At 39.7% G+C, this 25,466-nt stretch overlaps 1 protein-coding gene across 1 annotated transcript; it reads right to left on the bottom strand.

Annotated features, from left to right (window-relative positions):
- Positions 1-1,492: 1,492 nt before the first annotated feature.
- Positions 1,493-25,162, bottom strand: snx2 (sorting nexin 2). The gene is made up of 15 exons (XM_083905016.1): positions 25,028-25,162; positions 21,817-21,916; positions 21,522-21,676; positions 21,172-21,238; positions 19,774-19,817; positions 18,199-18,340; positions 16,999-17,077; positions 13,898-13,973; positions 8,400-8,513; positions 8,137-8,230; positions 7,801-8,006; positions 7,455-7,598; positions 2,629-2,709; positions 2,287-2,358; positions 1,493-1,768 (listed from the first exon to the last, which is right to left on the bottom strand). The coding sequence occupies exons 1-15, from the start codon at positions 25,124-25,126 to the stop codon at positions 1,718-1,720; spliced, it is 1,524 nt and encodes a 507-aa protein (XP_083761142.1). The 5' UTR covers positions 25,127-25,162; the 3' UTR covers positions 1,493-1,717.
- Positions 25,163-25,466: the final 304 nt, after the last annotated feature.

The following is a 25,466-nucleotide window of genomic DNA, read 5'->3' as shown; positions in this document are numbered from 1 at the left end:
TGACCCGGCGTTCCAATTCATACAATAACAAAAATAAAATAAACCACTTAAACTCTAGATGAGATACATTCCTTTATTATAATTAAGGTAGTCAAACATTTGCTCTGCCATGGGACATCACACCAAACCAAGAGGTTTTTTTTTTTTAATTTGCATTTCATTATTTGTGAACAAAAAAAACAATAATCAACTAAAACCAATGTGCAGCATCAGGCTTCAAATTAAATACAAAATGGACCAATCAACATCATTTTATATGATTTGACATTAATGATAAATAAAATAAAAATAAAATAATAATATTTCCAGTTTCAAAAATCATCTTTAATGAATAGATAATGAAATGGTGTCACACTGGTGTGTGTGTGTGTGTAAAGATGATCCTCAGTCTGAACTGCTCTATCTCACACACACACACACACAGATTCGTAAAGTAAATATTTCATTTCACTCATAAGCATTACAAAATGCCAAAACCTAAAAACTCTTCCACTTCTTCAGTTCCTGTAAAAATCAATAAACCAAACTTCCAAAAACACCAAAGTGGCCTCTCCAGACCGAACATGAGCATTAGAAAGAAAATCACTGAGGTTGTGTTCACAGCTCCAGACTCTTTGTACTATACAACACATTCAATAGGGACAACAGACGGCATCCAGTGACAAAATGCTGGTAAAGACACAGATACTTCTCTTCAGTGATAGTGATTAACAGATAAATGCTACTCTCTGCAGTGTTTTGGATATGAATAAAGCAGGTCCTTCATCCATGAGAACCCTGTCCCAGTGGCCGAGAAAAAAAGAGAGTAAAAAGTGAAAGCACGAGAACAGGCTGCTTATTGGTGAAAAAAAAAAAAAAATGCTATTAACAATAATTTCCTTTTTTAATTTTGTCTATAGAGTCATAGTAAAAAAAGGTCAGTGAAGGGGAATAAAAGCAGCTAAATTAAAGAATTGATGAACTGAACCAGAGTGGCTATTGTCCATTTCTGCTAAATTTTATTGGCTAAAACAAAAAAAGCACAGAAATCGTTGCCTTCACTCACGATCATACAGCAACAAAAACAAGGGCTCTTGTTTTAAAAGGTGCAAGGAGACAGGAAGTCAGAGACACTAAGGACAGGATGCAGTCACTTCCACAGCTTCATTTCCAAACTATGAAAATAAAAAGGTGGAGTTTTCTGTTTCCAGAGTTTCCACGTTTCTGTTTTTAAATCGAATGGAAATGTTGTTTACATTAAACAGCTGAAGACGCAAACACAGGGGTGGGGCTAAGTTTGGCGTAAAAAATAAAGCCAACACTGAAGTAATGACCCAATGCTGCATTCAAGTCACACGAGACCAAATTACTTCCTTTGTAAAAATATAACTTTCATTGCATTTTCTTTTTTGTAACCGTTTCTTCCAATATTCTAAGGAGGGAACCGTGTACGAGGAGTAAATTAGTGTTGTCCATGTTATGACTATATGACAAACATTCGGGATGATTTTTAAATTAAAACTGCCGAATCATGATTGGGTTTTAAACGTAGCAGAGACCAGCAGAAACACACAGAAGATTGTAAACTGCGCGAAAAAACCAAAAGCTTTGTCGTTTTTTTTTTTACAGAAACGTGACATCGAGCCACCTCTTCTTCACTCTGCCGGAGGAAGGAAACCCAGGATAGCAGATGCATTGTGGGTAGTGTAGTTTGGACTGTCTGTTGTGTTTGTGTACTCTATGAGATAGCCCTGGCCTCAGGTAAGAAGGCCTCCCAGTATTTTATCATCTGCAGAAGGAAAAGGAAAATGGTTTATTTTTCATTCATGTCAATCAAAATCTTTGAAAAAAAATATATGTATATTATTATTATTAATAATAATAATAATAATAATAATAATAATAATAATAATAATAATAATAATAATTCATTTAATTACATTGTGTAGAACTGAAATTACCATTTGAAAATCTAAATAATAAAAGTATAACTATACATTAATCACTTTTAAATCGCATTTAAATATACACTGATGACAAAGTTTAGAATTTTTATTAAGAAGCACATCAAATTCACACAAAAAAATGATTTCATTTAATCAGGATTTTATTTTAATATTTGTAGTCCGACACATCCATTGAAACATCTCGATAGTCGAGATGATTATTTGATTTTATATTTCTCAATTTTTGTAAACCAACCAGAGATGCATTATCACTTCTATGATAATGATAATAATAATAATAATAATAAAACAGCAATAATGATATAAACTATACATATAATCATAACTTTTTCTTCCTTACCTGTTGTTGTGTCTGAACCAGAGACTCAAGGTATTTGATAATGATTGTTTTAAAGTCCTTCACTCTCTCTTTCTGTTGAAAAAGAAATTCATCAAAGTTACAAACATTTTATAAAATATACTGTATATAGAATTTAATTCAACCCATAGTTTGTAACCTTTTAAATATAAATGAATATATATATGTTTTGTCTTTAATCGCAATCTAGATTTTAGCTTCTCACAAAACTAGCTCCACCAACAGTGCTCCCACACACAACTGCGTGACTGTGTGTGTGTGTGTGTGTGTGTGTGTGTGTGTGTGTGTGTGTGTGTGTGTGTGTGTGTGTGTGTGTTATGTCACCTCAAACCTGCTGACTTCTTTACGGATGGTTTTAGAGATTTGTTCAAAGTCTCTCTCGCCTTGCTGCACCTTCACATCTAGCTGAAAAACACACACACACACACACACGCACGCACGCACGCACGCACGCACGCACACGCACACGCACACGCACACACACACCGTGAATGAGAAAGATAATACACACACAATATTTAGAAATACAGCAGGTCACTTTGTTTACATACTGTGAGGAGCAGCACTAACTGTTTAATATATTGATATGTGCTCAAATGACGCAGGACATTGAAAAGTTAAAGTGAAATCAATTTAAAAACTATTTATTGGCTGAATGAAAATCATCTGCTCTTAAATCAGTCACTGGCCAAATATCTAGTAACAGAAAAGGTTTCAACGTTTGTCATCAAATCAACGGATAAACAATTGAATAAATGAATATAAAAATGAGCAGAGGAAACACTGATGTTGGTCATTTGGTCCATGATGTCTGACTGAATCTTAAACTAAAGCTTTTAGTACTTTCTGTAAACTAATCAGATTTAATTCATTATATTATTGTAATAATATGATTTAATCATTAATAATTCAGTGCTTCATCATGGATAAACCGTTAAGCTACAGGAGCCATGCTGATGTAAACAAACACATGGAGGGTTCATCTGTTGTTGATTCAGGAATTTATAGTTTTTATTTCCAAAATAATCTGATTTAAACAGAAGTGATTGATGTGACCAATGGAACATGACACCAACAAACAAACCAACCAAAAACTAACATGTAAATCAAAGTGATCATTTAAAGAAACAATGAGGCAGGAGACAAAAAAAAAAAAAGATGTGAAGCGAGCAGGTAGGCACAAAGCTACAGACACACATACATTCAAACAAATTAGACACAGAAAGACACACACGGTCACACACAGACACAGACACAGACACACACATACAGGTCCTACCTCCTCAATCTCCTGGTTGCAGGGAGGCGTGACAGGGAAAGTGCAACAAAAGTTAAAGAGGCTGGAAACAAAAAAAAGGATTCACATCCAGAGACATGAGGGACAAGAAGCAGTGAGACGCGAGGATAGCGCTTTGTTGGGAGCAAATTTAAACAAACTGAGCAGCAGGTCCAGCAACAGCACGTGGGTTTTTGTTTTAGATGTATTTTTCACTGATATGAAACAGAGAAAAGCAGCAACCCAGTGGAGCAAGACATTTTCTGAGAAAACAGCTGTTGTTTCAATTTGGTGCCCACAGGGGGCAGTGTGCTGCTGTAATCTGTTTTCATGGGAATTATCTGAACTTTAGAGTTATTTTTATATTTTTCCTAACCTTTCTTAAAAAAAACCTCATACACTTCAGTTTAACATATTTTTTTTAAAATATTTTTGTTGTTTTTATTTATTAGAAATTTCTTGCATTTTCTCTGTTTATATATGCATTTAAAATACAGAAAGCAACACTTTGACTCCGTCTGTGATAACTTTTTATAACTTAATACACAGTCGGTATTAAAGACAAAAGTTGTGCTTCATAAACTGAGATGATGATGATGAGACAAAGTCAAAGTTGTAAAATCATCAAAGATGGCTGCAGTTTCAGGCTCAAGTCCTTGTCTGTGTGTTGTTGTTGTTGTTGTTGTCGTCTCACTCTGTGTTTTTAAATTAGATAGATTCATGCAAAGTAAACCCGGCTCAATATAAGTATATTTAGTAGTATTTACATTCATTCTTGAGGTGAGGAAGAGTAAATAAACAGAAAAGACGAAAATAAAAGGGAAGTAACAGAAAAGGAAAGAGACTGAAGACGAGGATTTTGGATTTTTACTTCTTTCATTTTTTTTAATCTCTTTCTACACCTTCAGATTGTATGTCACAGACCTTAAGAGTGCGATACACACCTGTAGCAGCAGCTCAGCAGGAGTGTAAAGCAAAACTCTCTTCTCTTTTTTTATTGAAAAAGCTGCTGTGTGCTTTCTGTCAGCCGCCGTCAAGGCGTGGACCAAAAACCCGACTCCTGACAGGCAGCAAAACTCTCATCGGCACCAAATAAATGTTGGTTGTAACTCTACTGCGATCTGTCCTCGCCTGTAGCTCCTGACAGCTGCTCCCTGCAAATCCCCATCACCTCCCCAAACCCCACATCTGACAGCTGCTCTGCTCTAATACACAGACCCCCGACCATGCAGTGTGTGTGTGTGTGTGTGTGTGTGTGTTGGACTCTGACAGAGAGCAGAGGATGAACTTGTGTAGTGACGCTCTAATAAACTAGTTTTCTTCTGCTCAAGTTTGTGTTTTACGCCGAACACCAACAAAGAGGAGTTTCCACATGGATGAACTGGGTTGGTGCGCTTGCTTTACCTGATGCAACTGTCTCTCTCTCTCACACACACACACACACACACATGCTTGTACTTGCTGCACACTGAGGACCAGCATTTCCACTTTATAAATCAACACAGTTACAAATATCTACTTCATGAATGACATCTACAAAGAACTAATGGGTGCAGTACCATAACATGTCTGCAGGTGGCGCCCTAGAGCAAAAAAAAAGTGTGTGAATCCACCAGGGCTGGAAAAATGTTTTTTTTTGTACCAAATTGGGGATCTCTGTTAAAACACAGAGTATAACATGTTTACACAGGGTCTCTGCAGGTTTCAACAAGTCAAATTTAAGACTTTTTTTAAGATCATAATGAATACAATTTAAGACCCATTTCAAATCCATACTGGCAAAAAAAGTACAAAAGACATTAAGGGAAATTGGACCCACAAATTGTTGAACTTGCAATTCAGCTTAGCTGTGGGCTAAGGGTTAAGTTTTCTCCGCTGCTAAACACTAGCTAGTGGTGCTCGATAATTTCTCAACGGGCAGCACAGGTGGCCTACTTTAGTTCCGTGTTGTAGTTATGTTATCACATCCTCAAAAATAGAAACACTTCAAAGCGAGACTGAAGTTTATGCATGTTTTAAATAAAAAGTCACGTTAATAGATTTTTAAGACCTTTCAAAATTGTATTTAAGACCTTTAATGAGATTTTAGGAGAATTTAAGTAATTCAAATTCAAATTATTGGATTTAAGACTTTTTAAGTCCCCGTGGATACCCGGTTACAACTTAAGGAAGTGATTTCAATGAAAACAAAGTGAGGCCCGGCAAAGATGTCCTCACTTCGTAAAAAATGACCTCACTTTGTTGGTTAAAAACCCTCACTGGTCCTCAGTATGCCACAAGTACAAGAACAAGAACACAGACACGCCATACATAGAACAAAAAAAAGAAATTCACTGATGGATAGATGTCAACAAGAGGCAGATTGCATCTGTTTTCATATTACATTTCATCACAATTATAACTTCAGGTATGCAAATGGGGGAGAAAAGAGGGAAAATAAAGCCAATGTCTTAAATGGAAGGAGACAAATATCATTTATTATTAATCTATATTTATTCTAATTTGCTACAGGACATGTAAAGCTAGAGTTAATTCCCCCGTATATAAACCGACATTCAGGATCAAATTCATGTCAGTGAACATGCACTGGCTTCATGTGTGTCACTTCTGAGTCACTGGAACATTTCCTGAAGCGGACGAGTCCATTTATAGATATCTGATCAGGTAGAACGACACTAAACATATCCTAAATTAGGATGGTAAACAGAGATCTGTTGTTTCTAGGACAATATGAGACATATGACAAGTGCATTAAATAATCTAAAAACTATGTGTTTCGAATAGGGGTGGGGGAAAATTCACATAGGAATCGCGATTCTAATCATCCACGATTCTGAATCGATTCATAAACTTCAAAAATCCAAAAAAAAAAAAATCAATAAAAAAAACTTTCTATTTTGAAAAACCACACAAAACACCAGTTTGTGTTATTTGTGTACAGTTTATTTGTGTAACTTCTGGGAGAATATGGCAGCCAGCCTAAGCTTTTATTTACGCAAGTTATTTTTTTGTACAGTAAGTACGTTTTTATTTGTTTTGAATGAAGAAAAGTTAACTTTTGTATAAACTTTGTATAAGATAATGTGATAATATGATCACACAAACTGTATTGTTTTGATGCCATCATTTGCCTTAACACACTATGCATTGTATACATTTTTGAGTCGAGAATCGATTTTGAATCGAATCGTGATCCTAAGAATCGGAATCGAACCGTGAGCCACCCAAAGATTCACATCCCTAGTTTCGAACTATTCCAAAGAAATACAGCTTTGTACGTTGCATATCAATTTTAGAAAAGTACAATTTCACATTATGTTTTTTCTGTACCCAGTGTGGTGGGGAACGGAGCATCAAATCCCAATCTTGCAGTGCACCAAAATGGCCAGAGCAGGCACTGATTATTAACCCTGATTATTATCTATCTATAAATCAAATCGTACCTAAGATTTTGGATATGGGTTGAGCATGACCCGATAGTGTGCATCCTTGATTTTCACACGTCTGACAGAGTGCCAACAACGGGTAGGCACACCAGCACACTACACCAGGTAGCGTGTCTGACGGCTATTTTGCACAACGTAATTTTTTTAATTCTTGATTAGCATTAGCGTAGCTAGCTATTTTGTGACTGTCAGCGACGCCACGTTAGCCTTTACGTCCCTTATCATGCATTACCATAACTGAAACATCTTCTTCAGCTCCCACTAAAGGAATACATACTTCCTATACTACATAACTGATGGTTTAAGCAATGAAGTTTTAAAACGTGTTGACATGTTTACAGGAGCATTCAAGTCACTTGTGTCTACATTCGTTCTGCCACGTTAAGTTCAAAGTTTCAGCTCCGTATCAGACAGTCGGGTGGACTCACCTCTTTGATCTCGTCTTTGGCCTGTTGCAGTTTGTCTGGTTTGTTGGTGAACTGCAGTTTGGCTTCAGCTTCTCGTTTCTTCTGCAGCATCATCTGACCGTCCTGCCACTTCTGCCACGTCTTCATACGGTGGTCAAAGACGCCCTGGACACACAAGACACACAGTAAACAAAACAATTCAAATTATTCTCATATTTGATGCCTCATGTCATCACAACATGTTCCACAGCCAGCTCAAATAATATAAACAGCTGAGCTATAGCATTAAATTGATTATTAATCGATTACTTAATGAATCACCAACCTGAATTCCATTTAAGCAGACGCTAAAAAGATGACTTCGTACCTTGACAGCAGTTATGAGGCGTACGTAGTCGCCCAGCAGCTCAGAGAAGAGGTAGAAGTCTGCATTGGCTTGGTCCTGGTGAAGCTGGTCAATCTTCTCTTCCACCTCCGCCAACTGGGACAGTGCTCGAGACAGAGCCGTGTGGTCCTCGCTGTTCCCCAACATGGCTGTAGACTTGGCGAACTGCGCCGTGTTCACGGACAGCTCTAGTGAAAGGGAGAAGACCTTTAAGAGTCTGGACACTGAATTCGCATCAGCACACATAGTTAATGGCTTCTTTATTTTTTTTTGCAAAAGTTCCAACTGATTAACTTTTTCATGAATTCACATCGTTACCTTTTCTGTGACAGACCAGGGACTCAACGCTGGCGTGAAGTTTCCTCAGCTGAACATCGAGGTTCTCAAAATGCTGCTGCTTCTCCTCAAACCACTGACACACACACACACACACACACACACACACACACACACACACACACAATTATTATGACCAAAGTTTTCATCACACCTTCCTAGTTTCCTTTCTGCCATGTTTCCTCTTTCATTCAAGATTCCTGTACATACTTCCACTCAGCTTTCTATCTCACTGCTTTACTCACCGCATCTGACTCGTTCATCTTGATGGTCATCTTATTGACGGCATCAGCAGCCTTGTTGACCATTCGCAGGAGGCCGGCACTGCTCAGAGCTTGAGTGTTGACGGCGCGTGGTAACTGAATAACAAACAAACACATTCAAAAACATCATCAGCAATTTCTGCAAGATGGCTGGATTTAAAACCATTTCGATTTTCATTTGTATCCACTTCACATAAAACATTTAAAGGTGCATTATGTAATAAATCTAAAGCAACTGGCCATAAAATCCTCCTAATATGTCACAGAGACTCAGGACTAATGTTCATATAACAAACTGAACTCACCAACAACAACAGTACAGCCAAAATATTTGCATTAAAAAAAATATTTTGCAGGCTGCAAATCATGTTTATGTTTTGAAATCATGTTTTGGCATGTGGCGCCACCTAGCAACCCGTGTTGCCAGTTACGTCAGAAAACGAAACCGAAAAGACCTCTGTATATTGAATTTGAATGTAGTAACCGTTTTTGGCCACATTCTTACATATGGCGCCTTTAACTGACACATTCGGTAAGTTTAGTGCATTGTACTGAATCTTCCACATAGGTCATAATATTATAAACAAATCTACAGCCGTGAAACTGTTTTTCTTATTAGTGACCTTTTTATTAATCCACATCTCCCTATGTGTCTCTGCGCTAACACGGCTCTTTCATCTCTTCTGCTCCCATTGCAATGTCCTCCACGTTTCAGCTCTGCTCACATTTAATCCTGTTGCTTTACTTTATTTGCCGAACAGCTTTACAAAAATTGCAGCACTTCACTCTGAACACCCTGATGTCCATGTGGAAATAGACTCATTTTTCTTCATTGTGGAAACTTTTTTTTTTTTTTTAAACAGGGTGTACAAGCTTTTCCTCGGACGGCAGTGTAGATTTGTCGCAACCTCCAGTCTCAATTAACAGGGGCGGCAGCAGTGCGGGGACAGTTTGGTCCCTGGGGCCCACACTGATGGAGGAACGAGGGTAAATGAGCAGAGGCCGGGGGTGGGTGGGTGGTGGTTATGTGTTTGTTGGGGGGCGGGGGGTAAATAGATTACAATTCCCACTCTGTCCCATTTGTACACCCCCACTCCCCATTTCTGTGGTTGTGTTTCATTAAGTGGCTGGACGGACCGACACGCTCGGTCAAGCGGCCAAGCGATTCATCTGTTAAATCTGTGACATGAGGCCATTTATTCTGGGCCCAACAGCAGCAGCCACCCTGCTAACAGTTAGGAGTAAGGCAGTGAGGGGGAAGAGGCGGTGGACACTTTGATTCAACGAGACGAAATGTAACAGCAAATTTAGCTGCAGTGGACAATAACGTGGGGGGGAAGAGAGGAAACGTTGCAGGCCCTTAAAACCTGAGGCAGTTTTTAGAAACTCGCTGTGCTTGCGGGCGAACACTCGACGCCTTGACCTTGTTGGAGGGTTTTTGCTGCTCACTGGGAAAACAGCCTTGAGGTTTTTTGCCCTTTTTGAGGAAATAGTTCAAACAGATTAACCTACTCAACGAAAGGCTGAGCTGATAAACCGCTCACTCTCCACACCAAAGACAATCAGGGATTTTATATCATGTCACACACAAGATGTTCTTGTTATTGTTGTGCAGACACGCCCCCTGTCCACCTTGGGGTCTTTCCAGGTCAGCAACATGCACCTGGCCATCAGCTGTTGATAAACTGGCCCTGCATCCGCTGCTGTCCTACTGTCCGCCAGGACGAATTCACGTAACATTTTCATTGTTTGATGTGTTTATCTGTCTTACAGGGCAGTTTCGTACACATACATTTCACTTATTGACCTGGTAAATTCCAATATTGATGACAAGGTGTCAACTTATAATGTAAAACTAAAATGTTTTATCCTTCTTCTTTTATTATCAGGCAATGTTCAGCCTAACCCTGCCCCCTTTCAGAAAAATATTAGTACCCCCTAATTTAGAGCCAGATCAAACCTTGGCATCTCACATCTCAATGTCCACGGCCTGCTTCCTAAAATTGATACAATACAGACAACTGAAACTGATATTCTTGTGTTGTCTGAAACCTGGTTGGGTAAATCCGTCTCAGATCACAACATTTCCATTCATGGTTTTTCGATGTGATCACCACAGGAAAGGTGGAGGTGTAGACATTGTTATCAAAAACAAGTGTCCCACTCTTTATCTGTTAGCAAACAGTTTGAATTTCCGGCATTGAAACTTCAATTTAAACAAGAACAGTCCCTTACAGTCATAGGCTGTTATAGACCCCGCTCAGCATGATGAGGCTAAATAACTGTGTCTCAGTGTTAAACTGTGTTGAGTTTGTCTTGGTAGGGGATCTAAACCTTGATTGGTTGTCCTCAGCCTCGGACGGCCTGAAATCTATATGTGACTCAGTAACAGTCCAGATCTACAGTCTAGATCTTCGCTCCTTGATCTAATAATAACAAATGCCCCCCACAAATATACTGATGTTGGTGTTTTTGGGAACGATCAGAGTGACCATTGTGCCATTGTAATGGTCAGAAATGCCAAACTCTCCAAAACAAAATCACAAATTCTACTCAAAAGAGATTTCAAACATTTTCATGAGCAGGAGTTTTTGCATGATCTGTCTATTGTGCAGTGGAAACGAATCTCCCTTGTTGATGATGTAGAGTTGGCATGGAGTTTTGGTCACTCCGAATTCTTGAAACTGACAAATAAACATGCTCCATTCCGTAAATTCAGGATTAAGGGGCAACATAATCCCTGGTTTTCCACCGATATTGGAAACCGCCTCAAAGAAGGAAATCGTGCCTGGGTCAGAGCACGGGGAAAAAAAGAAAGAAAGAGACTGACTGAACAATGTTTCGTCAGCTCTGCAAATGCACCTCATTAAGAAGGCTAAATATGAATTGTATATTTCGGAAACTACCAAAAACCTGAATGATCCAAAGACATTTTGGAAAGTTGTGAGAGGTGTTTCTGTTGATGCGTCTTCTAATGAACTGCCACCTTTTTTGGTCAAAGACTCTGTACACCTGACTGATAAATGTGCCATGCGAAAGTATTCGAAACATTGGTTTGCGATCAATTAGTCATTTTTGGAATCCAACAACATTCTAAACGCTCTTCAATCAGGTTTTAGGAAGCAACACATCACTGCCACTGCTGCCCTAAAAGTTTTAAATGATGTGTTTGAGGCATTGGAAAAAAAAGGTTTTGTGTTCATCTGTTCATTGACGTGTCCAAGGCATTTGACACTATGGATCACAATATCTTGCTAGATATTCTGATCAAAAATGGCATCTCCATACGAGCTACTACTTGGTTCAAAGATTATTTGGCAAATAGGACACAATGGGCCTGATTTACTAAGATTCCAAATAGAAATCGCTAAATTGCGTGCGGACGCCTAAAGAACGCACCTACTGCTGGTTTGCGTGTCGCGGGTGAACTACTTAGATTGCAGCCGTAATAGACTACAGGCACAGAAGTGGTTAAGACTGCCCTACTTAAATGAGGGTTTTGCGCTAGTCAAGGGTTGTCAACATGGAGAAAGAGAAAGCGCAGACTCAACGGAAGCGCAAAAATGAAATTTGAAGCCACTGAACAGAAAGTACAGCTGACTTTTCTGTGATGAGCAGATAACTGGGATCGAGGGATATGACATCCTTGAAGGGCCCGTACCTATGTTCCCCGCTGTTCTGCGTCGGTATGATGGACAGCTCCATCATTACCTGACATATCAAACAAAGAAAACCATGGATTATGGATGTTGCCGTAAAAAAAAAAGAAAAAGTGCTGCACTCGAGTTCTGCTGTTTCTCTCAAGATTATACATAGGTCTATTTTCAATAGATGTGTGACATGTCCTCAACACTTTTTCTCAATAAGTAAATAAATAAATAAAGCCGATCATCACCACAGCACCGGGAACGATCTGTGTGCAAACTTGTCTAATGCCTCACACCATTTTTATGCTGATGATACCATAATTTACTGCAAGCCTGTGTTACAGTGCAGACTTATCTGGAGAAATTGAAACTGGTTTTAAATGCTGAAAAATCCTAAATAATTTTTTTTGGTTTTTGTTCCCATGGAAAGAATCCCCTCAATTAGAACTTCCCATGGTAGAGCTCTTGAGCTGGATACCAGTTATGTACCTGGGATTTGTTATTGATGGGGAGCTATCTTTCAAAGTGCATGTTAGAAATTAGGTTTCTAAATTATGGCTGAAGCTCGGTTTCTTTTATAGAAACAAGTCTTGTTTCTCCCTCAGAGCTAGGACGCTCTTAACGTGACGTTCTTACCACTACTTGATTATGGCGATGTTGTGTACATGTGTGCTTCTAACAGCTGTCTACAGTCTTTGACTACAGTCCATCTTTGTGCTCTGAGGTTCATCACTGTCTGCAGCCGCCTCACCCATCACTGTGAACTGTATGCCAAAGCGTCCATGTCTTCCCTGTCTGTAAGACGCCACACACACACACACACACTGGATGACTCTGGTCTATAAGGCTCTTCTCGGCTTGGTTCCTACCTATTTAAGCACTTTTCTTCAGAGAACCAAAAGCCATTATGCTTTACGTTCCAATGACATTTTGCACTTGTCTGCTCCACGCGTTCGAAACAGAAATGGGGAGAAAAAAAAAGTGTTCAGTTTCTCTGCCTCCTCTGCTTGGTATACCCTCCAAACTGAATTTAAATTGCAAGCTTTTATTTCACTGGGAGCAGACAACAGAAATCCATTGAACGTGTCTATGTTCTTAAATTGTTAACCACAACTCCTGCACTTTATATGTTTATCCAGTTACACTCTTATATTTCTATGTTCGTTTTGTAAATATTGCCATCTTGTTTCTTATTTATACTTTACTTATGCCTTTCTTGGCCAGGTCACCCTTGTGAAAGAGATGTCGATCTCAAAGGGTCTTTTAGCTGGTTAAATAAAGGTTAAATAAAAAAAAAAAAAAATGTTGATCCACTTCTGACTCTTGAAACCCTTACTTAAAATGTACCTGAATGACACAAACTTACTCAATAAACTGAACAGGTTTCAGGAGGCTGCAAAAATGACTTAATGTCTCGGTCACTAGAGAGGGGTCCTCTTCAATGACACATGGGGTCAATATTCCCTTTTAGAGAAAAATAGCTGATAAAGTATGGCACACATGAGTTGACACCAGTGTGAATGACAGCTGCTATTGCCCAATAAGAGCTTGTCAACATGGCATTTTGTTTTTCCTGGTCCGTGCTAATAGCCCCGTCTTCACCGAGTATGTGTATACTATGCTCCTGTGGACTCTATGCAGTGAGCCTCAACAATAAAAAACTGCAGCTGCAGCTTGGGCAGGGGTCCAAATGTCCTCCTCATCTACTTTATATTACCCTAAAATCTCATAATTTATTATCTTAGAGGGAAATAAATAATAATAAAAAAAAACACATATATGTAACAGTTTTTGGTTAAACACAGAGAATTTGAAATGTATTGTGTTATTTACATCCGAGTTCTCCAGAAACTGCATTACATCCGGATCCTTCCTCAGCACGGCATGCTTCACTGTTCTCATCAAATACCTGAAACAAAAATGCAAAATTCAAAGTCAACATGGTGGTTTTTAAATATAGGGACAAACAAGTATTCACATCTACAGTCAATTTACAGTCTCCAATTAATATAAACCCCAAATCTGCATGTTTTTGGAATGTGGGGAGAAGGCACATTTCTCAAAAGGGACCCACAGAAACCTTTATTTAAAAATCAGAATATGGTCAATAAAGGTCAGTGCAGTGTAAATAAAACCATGTGACAAGTCGAGTCTGTGATCAGCGTTTACATTTTTCAATTAATGATATCAACACTGTGTGCGTCGGCATCTGCATACAGTTCTGCTGCTCCATCATCTGTCACTGGCTGACCTTCCCGTCAATCAAACAACATCAGTAAAGGGCAGCAGAATGTCAGCCCCACCCACCATCAAGCCCCTTCGCTCAGTATCACGCACACGCACAGGTGTGTGCATGTGATAATGATGTATCTAATGTTTGTGGTTTAACCTTTCAGCCTGTAAAGTTCTGACCAGTCTGATATTTGACAGCACACGCACACGCACACGTGCACACACGCATGCGCGCACACAAGAACACACACACCTTTATTTGCTGTTGTGATCACACTGATGGGATTAATTATGTCACTACATTCATTATCAGTAGAAACACCGGTGTAAATAGGGTCTGCTTCCTTTAGCAGTTTCAGTTTTGCACCTTCAACACACAGTTTAAAGGTGCATTATGTAATAAATCTAAAGCAACTGGCCGTAAAATCCTCCTAATATGTCACAGAGACTCAGGAATAATGTTCATATAACAAACTGAACTCACCAACAACAACAGTAAAGACAAAATATTCACATAAAAAAAAAAAACTTTTTCAGACTGCAAATCGTGTTTATGTTTTGAAATCATGTTTTGGCATGTGGCGCCACCTACCGCCATCTACCAATCATTGCAGTCAGTAGAGTCTCAGCTGCCGAGCAGCCACGGGTTGCCAGTTACGTCTGAGCTACAATGGTGGAGAAAACCAAACCTAAAAGACCTTGGTATTTTAAATTTGAGTGTAGTAACTGTTTTTGGCCACAATCTTACATATGGCACCTTTAATTATTGCTATGATTGCTATTATTGCAGCTCAGAAAATGTTAATATCACATTTTAATGATAATATTTTTAGTTTAAAATTGTATTTAGTTATTTTAAAAAAAGGAAAGAAAGCCCATAACTTGTTGGTGCATTTGTACTACTGCTGACTTAATGTGCATGTGGTCCATCTGATTATTTACACGATTAATCGAATAATTGCTTGGTCCATAAAATGTCAATCAGTGTTTGCCAAACCTAGAAACTATGATGCTCTTCAATGTCTTGTTTTATCCACAAACCAAAATGATTCAGTCGTAATGATTGTTTTGTAATATGGAGCAAAGAATCCAAAACAATCAGAAATCTTGTTTTAATCATGAAAAAGCTTCAAACCGATTAATCAATTATCAAAATAGTTGACAATTCATTTAGTAATCGATTAATAATCAATTAATCAAGTAAATGTTTCAGCTCTACTGAACAACATTAAACACATCACAGGAGGTTCCCAAAATTACCCAAAGATTCACATCCCTAGTGTGTGGCTTACATTCTCCACAGTCAACATCTACGAGTTTGTGTACATGTCTGAAGTACTAGGAGCCTGTTTCAGAAAGCAGGTTTAGTGAAAACTCTGAGTCTGTTAACCCTGAAATGAGGGAAACTCTGGTTTTTCGGTTTCAAAAAGCCAGTTCAGCTTAACTCTTGAGTCAGTTACCCTGGGAACATACGCCGTGAACCTAACCTGCTCGCTGGCAGGTTTTCTTCAACAAACCTTGAGTTTCTCTCTGTCTCCGCCCTCTTTCAGACACACACGTTATTTGATTTCCTCATTCATTCAGTCGGCAGGCGAGTTTTGGCGTAGTATAGTTCTGCATCTACATTAGAAGTTAGGTGGAGACTATTTTCACAACCATGTGCTTTTGACAGTGATCCCGTAGATGAAGGTGCAGCATTACTGCGCAGAGAATTAAATATTCCTCGGGAGATGATTATCAGACTGCACATACATTTCCAGACACTTGTCTTTTTGATCGGTACCGTTTCACGTCACAGTCCATCATTTACATTCACAACCTAATCCGTCCTTACATTTCAACATTAACAACCGGAGTCACGCTCTCACATCACAGCAGATAATTGTGTGTTGCGCTGCGTTTTTTTTTGTTTGTTTTTTCACATGGGAGTTTTTTATAGAACGTCGGAGATGCAGAGCATTTGAACATGATGTAAATGAGAAGTCATTTATGTGTGTGAAAACATCATTATGTTGGGGATAAAACAACTGTACAGTCAAACAGCCACTTATTTACTTAACAATGTAAAACATGATCAAAATGAGGTAATCCCATGAGATTATACCGAGGATTTACCTGTTTTAACAATGTTTTTATGTTTCATCTTAAACTGCTGCCAACTGCGCTTCTCCCCCCCTGGGATTACACTTCCTTCTAAGAGCACATTAATATTTTCAACTCCACTGGGGTGAAGAACGTCGCCCTCCTCTTCCCCGTTGTCATGGTGACTCGTCAAAACGGGGCTCCATTGATGCTGTCTTTTTAGACTTGTGGTGCACGCGCTTAACTCGAGGTGAAACTACTCCGAGTTGAACAAACTAACTCAAATCAGCTGTTGTCGAACCGAAAACTCAGAGTTTCCTATCTCAGAGTAGATCAACTCAGAGTTCAGGGTTAGACTCAGAGTTTGTTGAACCTGCTTTGTGAAACGGACCCCAGGTGTTTTTGATTAAACCTTTGATTCAAATCTTTGGGAACATTTTGACTGGTCCTCAAACTTTAGGGTTTAAGGGCTAATTTAAGGGCGTTTAGATGTGGTTAGAATTGGATTAAGATTAGGGAAAGGGGTTTGAGAAAGCATTATGGTTTAGGGGTAGTGTCCTCACTAAGAATGCTCTGTGTGTGTGTGTGTGTGTGTGCGTGTGTGTGTGTGGTCATCATACCTCTCCAGCGCTGACCTCCTCTTCTCCACAAACTCGTTGGAAGACTGATCCTCTTTCCCCACCTTCACCTTGGTCATTCCTGCAGCCAAGGAGAAAGAAGGCAATTTTTTTTAAAAAAGGGGTGTCTTGAGTCTTTTAAAGATGGGAATTATGGGAGTTTCGGATGTCGTATGGGAGAGAGTTCCAGAGGCGGGGGCAGAGTGACCACATGGTAACTAGACGGGCAGAGGGTGTGGTGAGTTGGAGGGCAGCTGATGATCTGAGGGAACAAGAGGGAGTGTGAGGATGAAGGAGGTCAGAAAGGTAAGGAGAGGGGGGGGAGACTGTGGAGAGTTTTGAAAGTGAGAAGTGTGACAGGGAGCCAGTGAAGTTGTTGGAGGATGGGGGTGATATGCTCTATGGAGAGGGTTCTACTAAGGATGCAGGCTGCTGAGTTTTGGACTAGTTGGAGCTTTTCGGAGGAGATAGTTGCAGTAGTCAAGACGGGATGTCACCAGTGCATGGGCGAGGATGGCGGTGCTGCGGGGTGTGAGTGAGGGGCGGAGACGATTGATATTACGGAGGTGGTAGTACGCAGAACGAGTGATGTTATTGATGTGGGCGGTAAAGGAAAGTGTACCATCGAGGATGACACCCAGGCTCTATATCTGAGGGGAAGGAGGAACAGTGGAGTTACAAATGGTCAGAGAGTGTGAGTGTGTGGATTTTGTATAAATGAGTAGGACCTCAGTTGTATTGTTGTTAAGTTTGAGGAAGTTAGAGGATAGCCAGGACTGGACTTCCAATAAGCAGTGGAAGAAGGCCTGGTGGAGACATAGAGCTGGGTGTCATCCACACAGCAGTGGAAGGAGATGTTACTTTCTCTGAAAATATGGCCGAGGGGAAGTATATAGATTATGAATAGGAGGGGCCCCAGGACAGAGCTTTGGAGAATACCACGTGACCAGGAAGGATTGGGATCTGTAGTGCTTGATATGAATAAAATGGAAGCGGTTGGATAGATAGGAAGTGAACCATGTCAGACAGGTGAGAAACCGTGTGAAGTGAGTCTGTCCAGGAGGGAGATGGTGTCAAATGCTGCAGTGATTATAAATACAGCAGTTTGTCTCCACTCGTCCTCTCATGCAAGATTACTGCAGCCTGGATGTACATGAATGCCTCTCATTGTTAACAGAGGGGACCTTTACTGGTTGCACTTACCCACAATGCTTTTCTCTGGTGCAGGGGGAACGATATAGCCTATGTGCAGGTACTTGGAGGCAAGTTTACTGTGCAGACCCAGGAAATCACTGAAACGGCGCTTTACCGAAAACTCCTCACGCTTGAACATGGACATGGAGGTCTGAGCGAGAGACATGGAAAAAGAGAGAGAAAATACACTCATAAAAAGGCGGCATTTGTATGGACTCTGGTGATAAACATATTACAAAAAGACTTGTCAATCAGTGCCACTATGAGGAGTCATGAATCAGTGATGCTGGTGAGTCAAAATTACAGGGAAACGAGCATCACTTTTTAAAAGGAATATCAATCTTTAGCGCCAGTGTATTATATTTCAGTCAAGATGTCAATGTATTGTTGAACCAATATTTTTGCTCCATCACTAGTTATGAATCCAGTTACAGTGCTGATGATACAACTGTGCCACATGACATACAAACTTAGATTAAAGCTCCCATAGACCAATTAACGCTGTTTTTTTGGTGTGTATCTGCACCATTACCTCGTTTAAGAAGTCCTTAAGTTTCGAAACAAACAGTTCAGCCACTGCTGAGAATGCTGGGTATTATTGTATTCTCGGGCTCTGCAAGCTCTCTGAAAAAGCCTGGAATTGTTACGTAAGGATTACTTCTACTGAACACCAGATCCTCCTGCTCCGGGCACTAGTCCGGGCACGTACATTGAACCGCAGAAGAAGAAGAAGAACGTCCGTTGTGGAGGTGTTTCACGAGCGACAGTTTCTTCAGACTCTGGGTCAAAGGCATAAAAGGGACTGTGGCATGACAAAGCTGTTTTTAAACATTGTTAAAACAATGTTTTGATTATGAGTTGCAGTGCATCCACCATTCCAGAGGGGGGAGCTGCGCTTCTGAGAGCTGGCATGCTAATTACGTCATTTCCAGGTACCTGGCCATAACAAGACAGTTGGGAAAGCCCTCGTTGGCTGGCCAATCACAACACAGTTCTGTCTTCTGGGGGTGAGATTTGGGTCTGAAACAGCGCGACTGACGAGAGCTTCAGTGAGGAGAGATTTTGATTGGCTGGTTTGCAGAAACTAGGAGGTTTTTGACCATAAAAACAAGTTCATGTATGCAAGTAGAAGTATTACATATTTCTATTCACATACACAAAAGATAATGTGAGATTATTGTGTTTTATTTCATGAGCAATTTTTATGGTGATGCAGGCAAGATAAACTTCTTCCTTTTGTCATTGGACACAATACAACAATTTTAGCTGCCCTAATGGTACATTCAGTCAACCAAGAACAGCATAAGAAAAACATATAACATACAGTGGTATGCAAAAGTTTGGGCAGCCCTGTAAAAGCTCATGATTTTCCTTTATAAATCATTGGTCTTTTGGATAAGACATTTCAGTTAAATATATCATATAGGCGACAAACACAGTGATATTTGAGAAGGGAAATAAAGTTTATACGATTTAAAGAAAGTGTGCATGCTGGTATATTGTCTGAATGTGAAAATATTGTCTGAAAATAAAACACACTAACTTCATTTTCCACTGTATATGAGATATGAAAATAAATCTCACCTTAGTGGTCACTTTATAGGCCATGTACGCATTCATCCCATCACCTGTATCACACACAGAGCAGTATAAAAGTGTTATTGGAAAAATGTTATTTACTTTCTCTGAATTGTGACCCTCTTCATGTTTACACACAGGAACAGTCACAACATTCATATGATCAGCTCCACGTGATCCTGTACAGCTCAGCTAAGTTCACTTATCACACACGCAGTATCTTCGTGTAAAGCAATTAATTTACATATTTCTCTGGTGGTGGTGAAATATGCTGAGCTATATTATCTTGTGTTCCAACCATCTCGGTCAATCCGATGATACTACTCTCACTTTCTATTCATCAGCAGCTATTAAGTAAAACAGCCAATAGGAGGTGCCATATCTCTCTTTCTCTGAATTGCCATTTCACTTGTAGAAACAGGTTATTATGGAAATAAAAAACCACAAAAATACCTTCCCTACCCCAGCTTTAATGTTTTATGAATTCCTGACTTCTATAAAAAACAATTTGAGAGAAATAAGCAATTATTAGACCTTTGTTCAGCCCTTCTGTGTTGTCATGTAATGACAGATTGTGACCTACAGGGGCAGCATGTGCTCACTCATGTTCAAGGTGATCATTAACTTCTTCCCCCGGTACTGGTATCGATTTACGAATTTTCGTACTTTTTTTTCAAAACAAGTTTTTTTTTATACCAATAGGGACATGTAAAATTAAATGACATAAAATTAAATGGGTTTTAATAATTTGGTACCTAAGAAATCTCAAATGGCACAGATGGAGCCAAACTGTGCCAAACAAGAGAACGCCCAGACCATCTCTAAAACCTCTGTCATTTTACTCTGCTTCACTTCAGCAGCATCAGACTTTGCTCAGCTCATGTCCACATGTTGTTACATGACATCCATGTGTTTTTAAGCTCCTACTGCATATTTTTAAATTTACTTTAAAATGCAATATGTTTTAGGCGAGAAAAAAATCACTTAAGCTGTGTTCCATGTGCATTTACTCTAACACAGTGGCATCTACAGTGAATCTCACAAATGTTCTATCTTTATTTTGATACCAAGATAATCAACATGGAGCTTGTAACTGCAGAGATTTAATCTATTTAGTTTGGGCATGTCATTTTCGAGCAGGGAAAATGAGCATGCTACTAGATGTTACTTTTTATGTGTGAATTTCCTTCAGGTGGTCATATGTAGACTTAATCGGTGGAGAAACAGGTTCCAACAAAAGATGTAACTGCAACATGAATAAGTACATATTTTCTTGAAAAAAAAAATGAGCAAACTCGATGTCAGTGGATTTTGTCCAAATGTTAGTACACATGTCATTGTTCAAAAACATTCCAGGATATTTCAGGACTATCTGGTGAAGATATCAGCGTGTACTGTACTCACCAACTTTCTCAGGGTCAGACACCGATATGTGCATGTCGAACGAATCACTGACCTCTTCCTCTTCGATCTACAGATGACAAGGACAACGATTCTGAGAAGGCAGCAGCACATTGCCTGATTTTCAGGTTTCAAAACTTGTCCCTGCTTCATGTTTATCCACTGCCATGACGAGTGTCTCTGATGGAATTTCTGCCATTTCATTGTCTGCTCTAATCAAGAAAAGTTAGATTTGACTGCACTGGTTATGATAAAGGTGCTTGTTTTGCTTGTTTAGTCGGTCCATTTGAATTCACCTAAAAGCTATGTCCTTAAAAGGATAGCTGTGCAAACCTGTGTGTGCGCGCACTCACCTCATCGAAGGAGGAGTGTGTGAACATGTCGTCGTGGCCAAGGCATGGGGTGATGACGGAAGTGGGAGGGGTGATGGGGGTGATGGCAGGGGATGGACCATCGGACAGCAGGACGTCTCTATCTGGACTGTCCAATGAAACCTCCTCGGTGGCCTCTGTAACTCAAACATGCACAAAGTGTGTGTGTGTGTGTGTGTGTGTGTGTGTGTGTGTGTGTGTGTGTGTGTGTGTGTGTGTGTGTGTGTGTGTGTGTGTGTGTGTGTGTGTGTGCGTGCGTGCGTGCGTGCGCGTTTACCTGCAAACAGGTCTTCAGGATCCTCATCAAAGTGCAAGTCTTGTTTGGGTCCATTCGAGTTGGTGCTGATGTCTTCAGCAGTGAGACTGGCTGGTCCTGACTGTGTACACACACACACACACACAACAGACAAAAATAGATTGTCAGGTATGTCCTCTAACTTTAACACCACTCAATAAATTGTAAAATACCATTTGGAAGGAATGTTTTTTTTTAAAAACATGTTACAGTGTAATTGGAAAACATGTTTTTGCCGAAAGATTTTTGTAATTTCAGTTTTACATACATAGTAGACTTTGCTTTCTTATCTAGACAAAAACAGACAAAATGGAAATTATTTTGTTTGCAATTTTGTATTTTAATGTTTTAATTAATTGCTTTCCAAATGGTGCTGTGTAAGAGGCCCACACAAGCCCACATCTTACAGAGAAGATAGCCAATACTGCAGGGTGGAACCGAGGGTGGTGAAACAGTATTGCGCAATAAATGGGAGATGGGACCCCCGCTGATTATTAATGGGTATTTCACACTCTGGGTAAATTATAATTACAGATTCAAAATCATTACAAATAATGATTGAGAACCATAAACCATAAACTCCTCAAGAAAATGCTTATCGTTTGTTTTGGAGAAGAGAGGAAGATAACAAGGGCCTTCCTCCTTCCTTACTCAGCAAACACACAGAGTTCAGAGGAAACAATCCTATCACACACACACACACACGTGAGGTTTTCATGACTTAAGGGGACATTGCATTGTCTTACATTCATTTCCTGGAGACTTACTCCAACCTTAACCATAATGACTACTGGATTAATCCTAACCCTAACCCTCAATGTAATCTTAAATCATTTCTTCACCTTAAAATATAGTCATTTACATCATTTAAGTCCCCACAACATTAGTAATACACATGCAAGCACGCACACCCCCACCACCTACCAATATTTGACCTGACAGTATTGTATGATCAAATTTAGAAAAACACTGGTATATTGTCTGAATGTGAAAATAAAACACACTAACTTCATTTTCCTGAACTATTAGCGTATAAGACTTATAGTGTGTCACACCTAAAAATCCACTCTTGTCACTTGATTAATGTAATTTTAATGTCTTTGTTTTTTCATCGTTTGTTCAACACACTACAAATGACAATGACAGTGACTGAAGAGTAGGATATGTATTTTATATTCCAAATTACACAAGTATTGTAATGTTGGTTTAAAAAAAACGGCAGGAAATGGTGGAGAGAAAGGGGAACATGAGGACGTTTGGAGAGGAAATTCATGTCAGCAAAGAAAACTGCTAACACACAGAAATTACACACACCAGGCAGTCCTGGCTGACATTTAGAAAACACACTTAACTCCAAAGAGATCAGATTTGTCTCTTGGTTTTGATGATGGTCAGACAATGTTTAAATCACATCAGGTGACACCAAAAGCAATACCAGTTGAAAACTCTAGGGAGCGGGGTTTGGAAATATGTCTGTTTCAACTTAAAGCAACATCTTCACAAATTCAAATCCTTGTGAGTTGCAATGTGTTTGATCATTGTAAAATAGTGTAACCACCCCTCACTCACTCACTGTGTGTCAGCACTACGGACTTCATTTCTGTAGATGATTGTCTTCCTGTGTGTTATAACAGCATTTTTAAAGACCATAGAGCAGGAGTGTCAAACTCATTTTAGTTCAGGGGCAACATAAAGCGCAACCTGAAATATCTTGACAAAAATAATGCAATTTCGATAAGTATAAGCATCTGGAACTGAAAAATATAGCATTTCACATTATGATTAGAATGTCATTATTATGTGAAATTTTCACAAATTGATCTTGTGGGTCAGTTCTGGCCCATGGGCCGTATGTTTGACAACCCTGCCGTAGAGTGTCTGCCCGTGTGTGTTTTAAGAAAAGGTTGTTAAGTAGACAGAAGTTATACTCCTCCTACATCAGTCCTACTTCAGTCCATTTGTTTACTTCTCTGTTGAGTTGTAACAAAAGAAAAACGATCATCAGTCGATTACTAAATTAATCACCAACTACTTTGCACATCATTTAATCAAATTAAGTGTTTATTTTATGGTTTCTTTGCTCCATATAACAAAGAAATCATTAAAAGATTTTAGATTTTTAGTTTGAGGCCAAAACAAGACCAACATGAGGTTTGGGTAACACCGTTCAACATTTTTCAACAGATTATGACAACGAGTTGCAGCCATACTTCTATTAGTTTTACTTGGATGGACTGAGGTACTGCAGGGTAGAGATACTACTACAACAGAACTTCTGGAAACAAAGTCTGACTTTAGAGGTACATCGAGTGTGAGGCCCATTTCATTACAAACACTGTCCCACCAAATCAGTGATTTTACATGGACGGGACACAGTACCTGTCATTTTGTGACTTTGGAGTGGGAGACTGAAGGGGTTTACATCAGTTTCTAGTTGGAAAAGGTCTAACTATGAGATTAAGTGGTGAACATATTAACTTAACATATTTTTTTATTAGGCATGCCGTTTGAAATTGGCTGAACATCTGTTTCCCCTGTTTTTAGTGAAGGCAAAGCATCCATGTCTGAGGAGGTCAGTACATCAAACAACAACCAAAAAAACTTGACTCTCTCTTTACAATCTAACGTTTATTCACTTTTCGCCTTGCATGTGTGTCAGTCCCTCCCTAAAGGTAACTAAAACAGGTTTCATGACTTTCACTTGACAGTAAAGTGTGTTTGCACATTCAAGAACAAGTATTTAAGCTGTAGAACAACTATCCTTGTCATGCATCTCCACCATTTTCTTCAGGCTACACTGCTGGTGTTTTCTCAGTAAATAATTCAGTATGGCTGACTTGTTCCAGTGTTGGTTTTTCCCATGAGTCCTGAATGCATCACCGACACCTGTGTGACTGTCACCTGACCATGGATGTATACAGAGGACACACCTATCCTGCGCTTGCCACCACACAAACATGAACCTCCTCGGCTCCTGTAACCGTCGCTCAGAAGGCCACCGTTATCGTAACGTCAACGTACGAGACGATTGCAAGACGTAAACGCGCCAGACCTAATTCAGAAATTAACCAATTTAAGCTCCGTGCACTCCCTGCTCTATCACCTTTGAGTTCTCATCCGCTGTCAGCTGGCAGCATCACGCCATGCCTGCCACTGCTCCCCTCGGCCTCCTCTTCATCCTCCTCAAACTCACCTCCTCTGTGGCGGCCGGCTCCGGGAACAGGTCCTCTGCGTCCTCCAGCTCTTCGAAGTCGGTGCGCTCCGGTGGAGGGTCCCTGGCTCTGTCCGACATGTTTGTGCGGTTCCTGCGGATGATTGTGACGAAAGCTAACCGACACACACCCCGTCAGACAGCGAGAAAACAGACGACTGTGACGGGGAGACGGGAGGAGGAGCGGGTAGTCAGGAGGTTTTCCCAGCTCTGTCATGTGACTACCGGGAGTCCCGATGGGAAGCAGAGAGGAGGCAAAAAGAGAAGACGCCTCACTCTCTACTCGTTTCTGGGAATTTGTTTTTTTATGAACCAATGAGTTAACAAATATACACAAATTGCACGTGGTGTTTTTATTTTTTCAAAGCCTACATCCAAACCAAATGACATTTTCAGGATACACGTTAATGTTATATGAAAT

This window comes from Microchirus variegatus, assembly GCF_963457635.1.
Source record: "Microchirus variegatus genome assembly, chromosome: 18".
Lineage (NCBI taxonomy): Eukaryota > Metazoa > Chordata > Actinopteri > Pleuronectiformes > Soleidae > Microchirus > Microchirus variegatus.
Note: the sequence above shows the minus strand (reverse complement) of the source record. Positions and strands in the feature narration are given on the sequence as shown.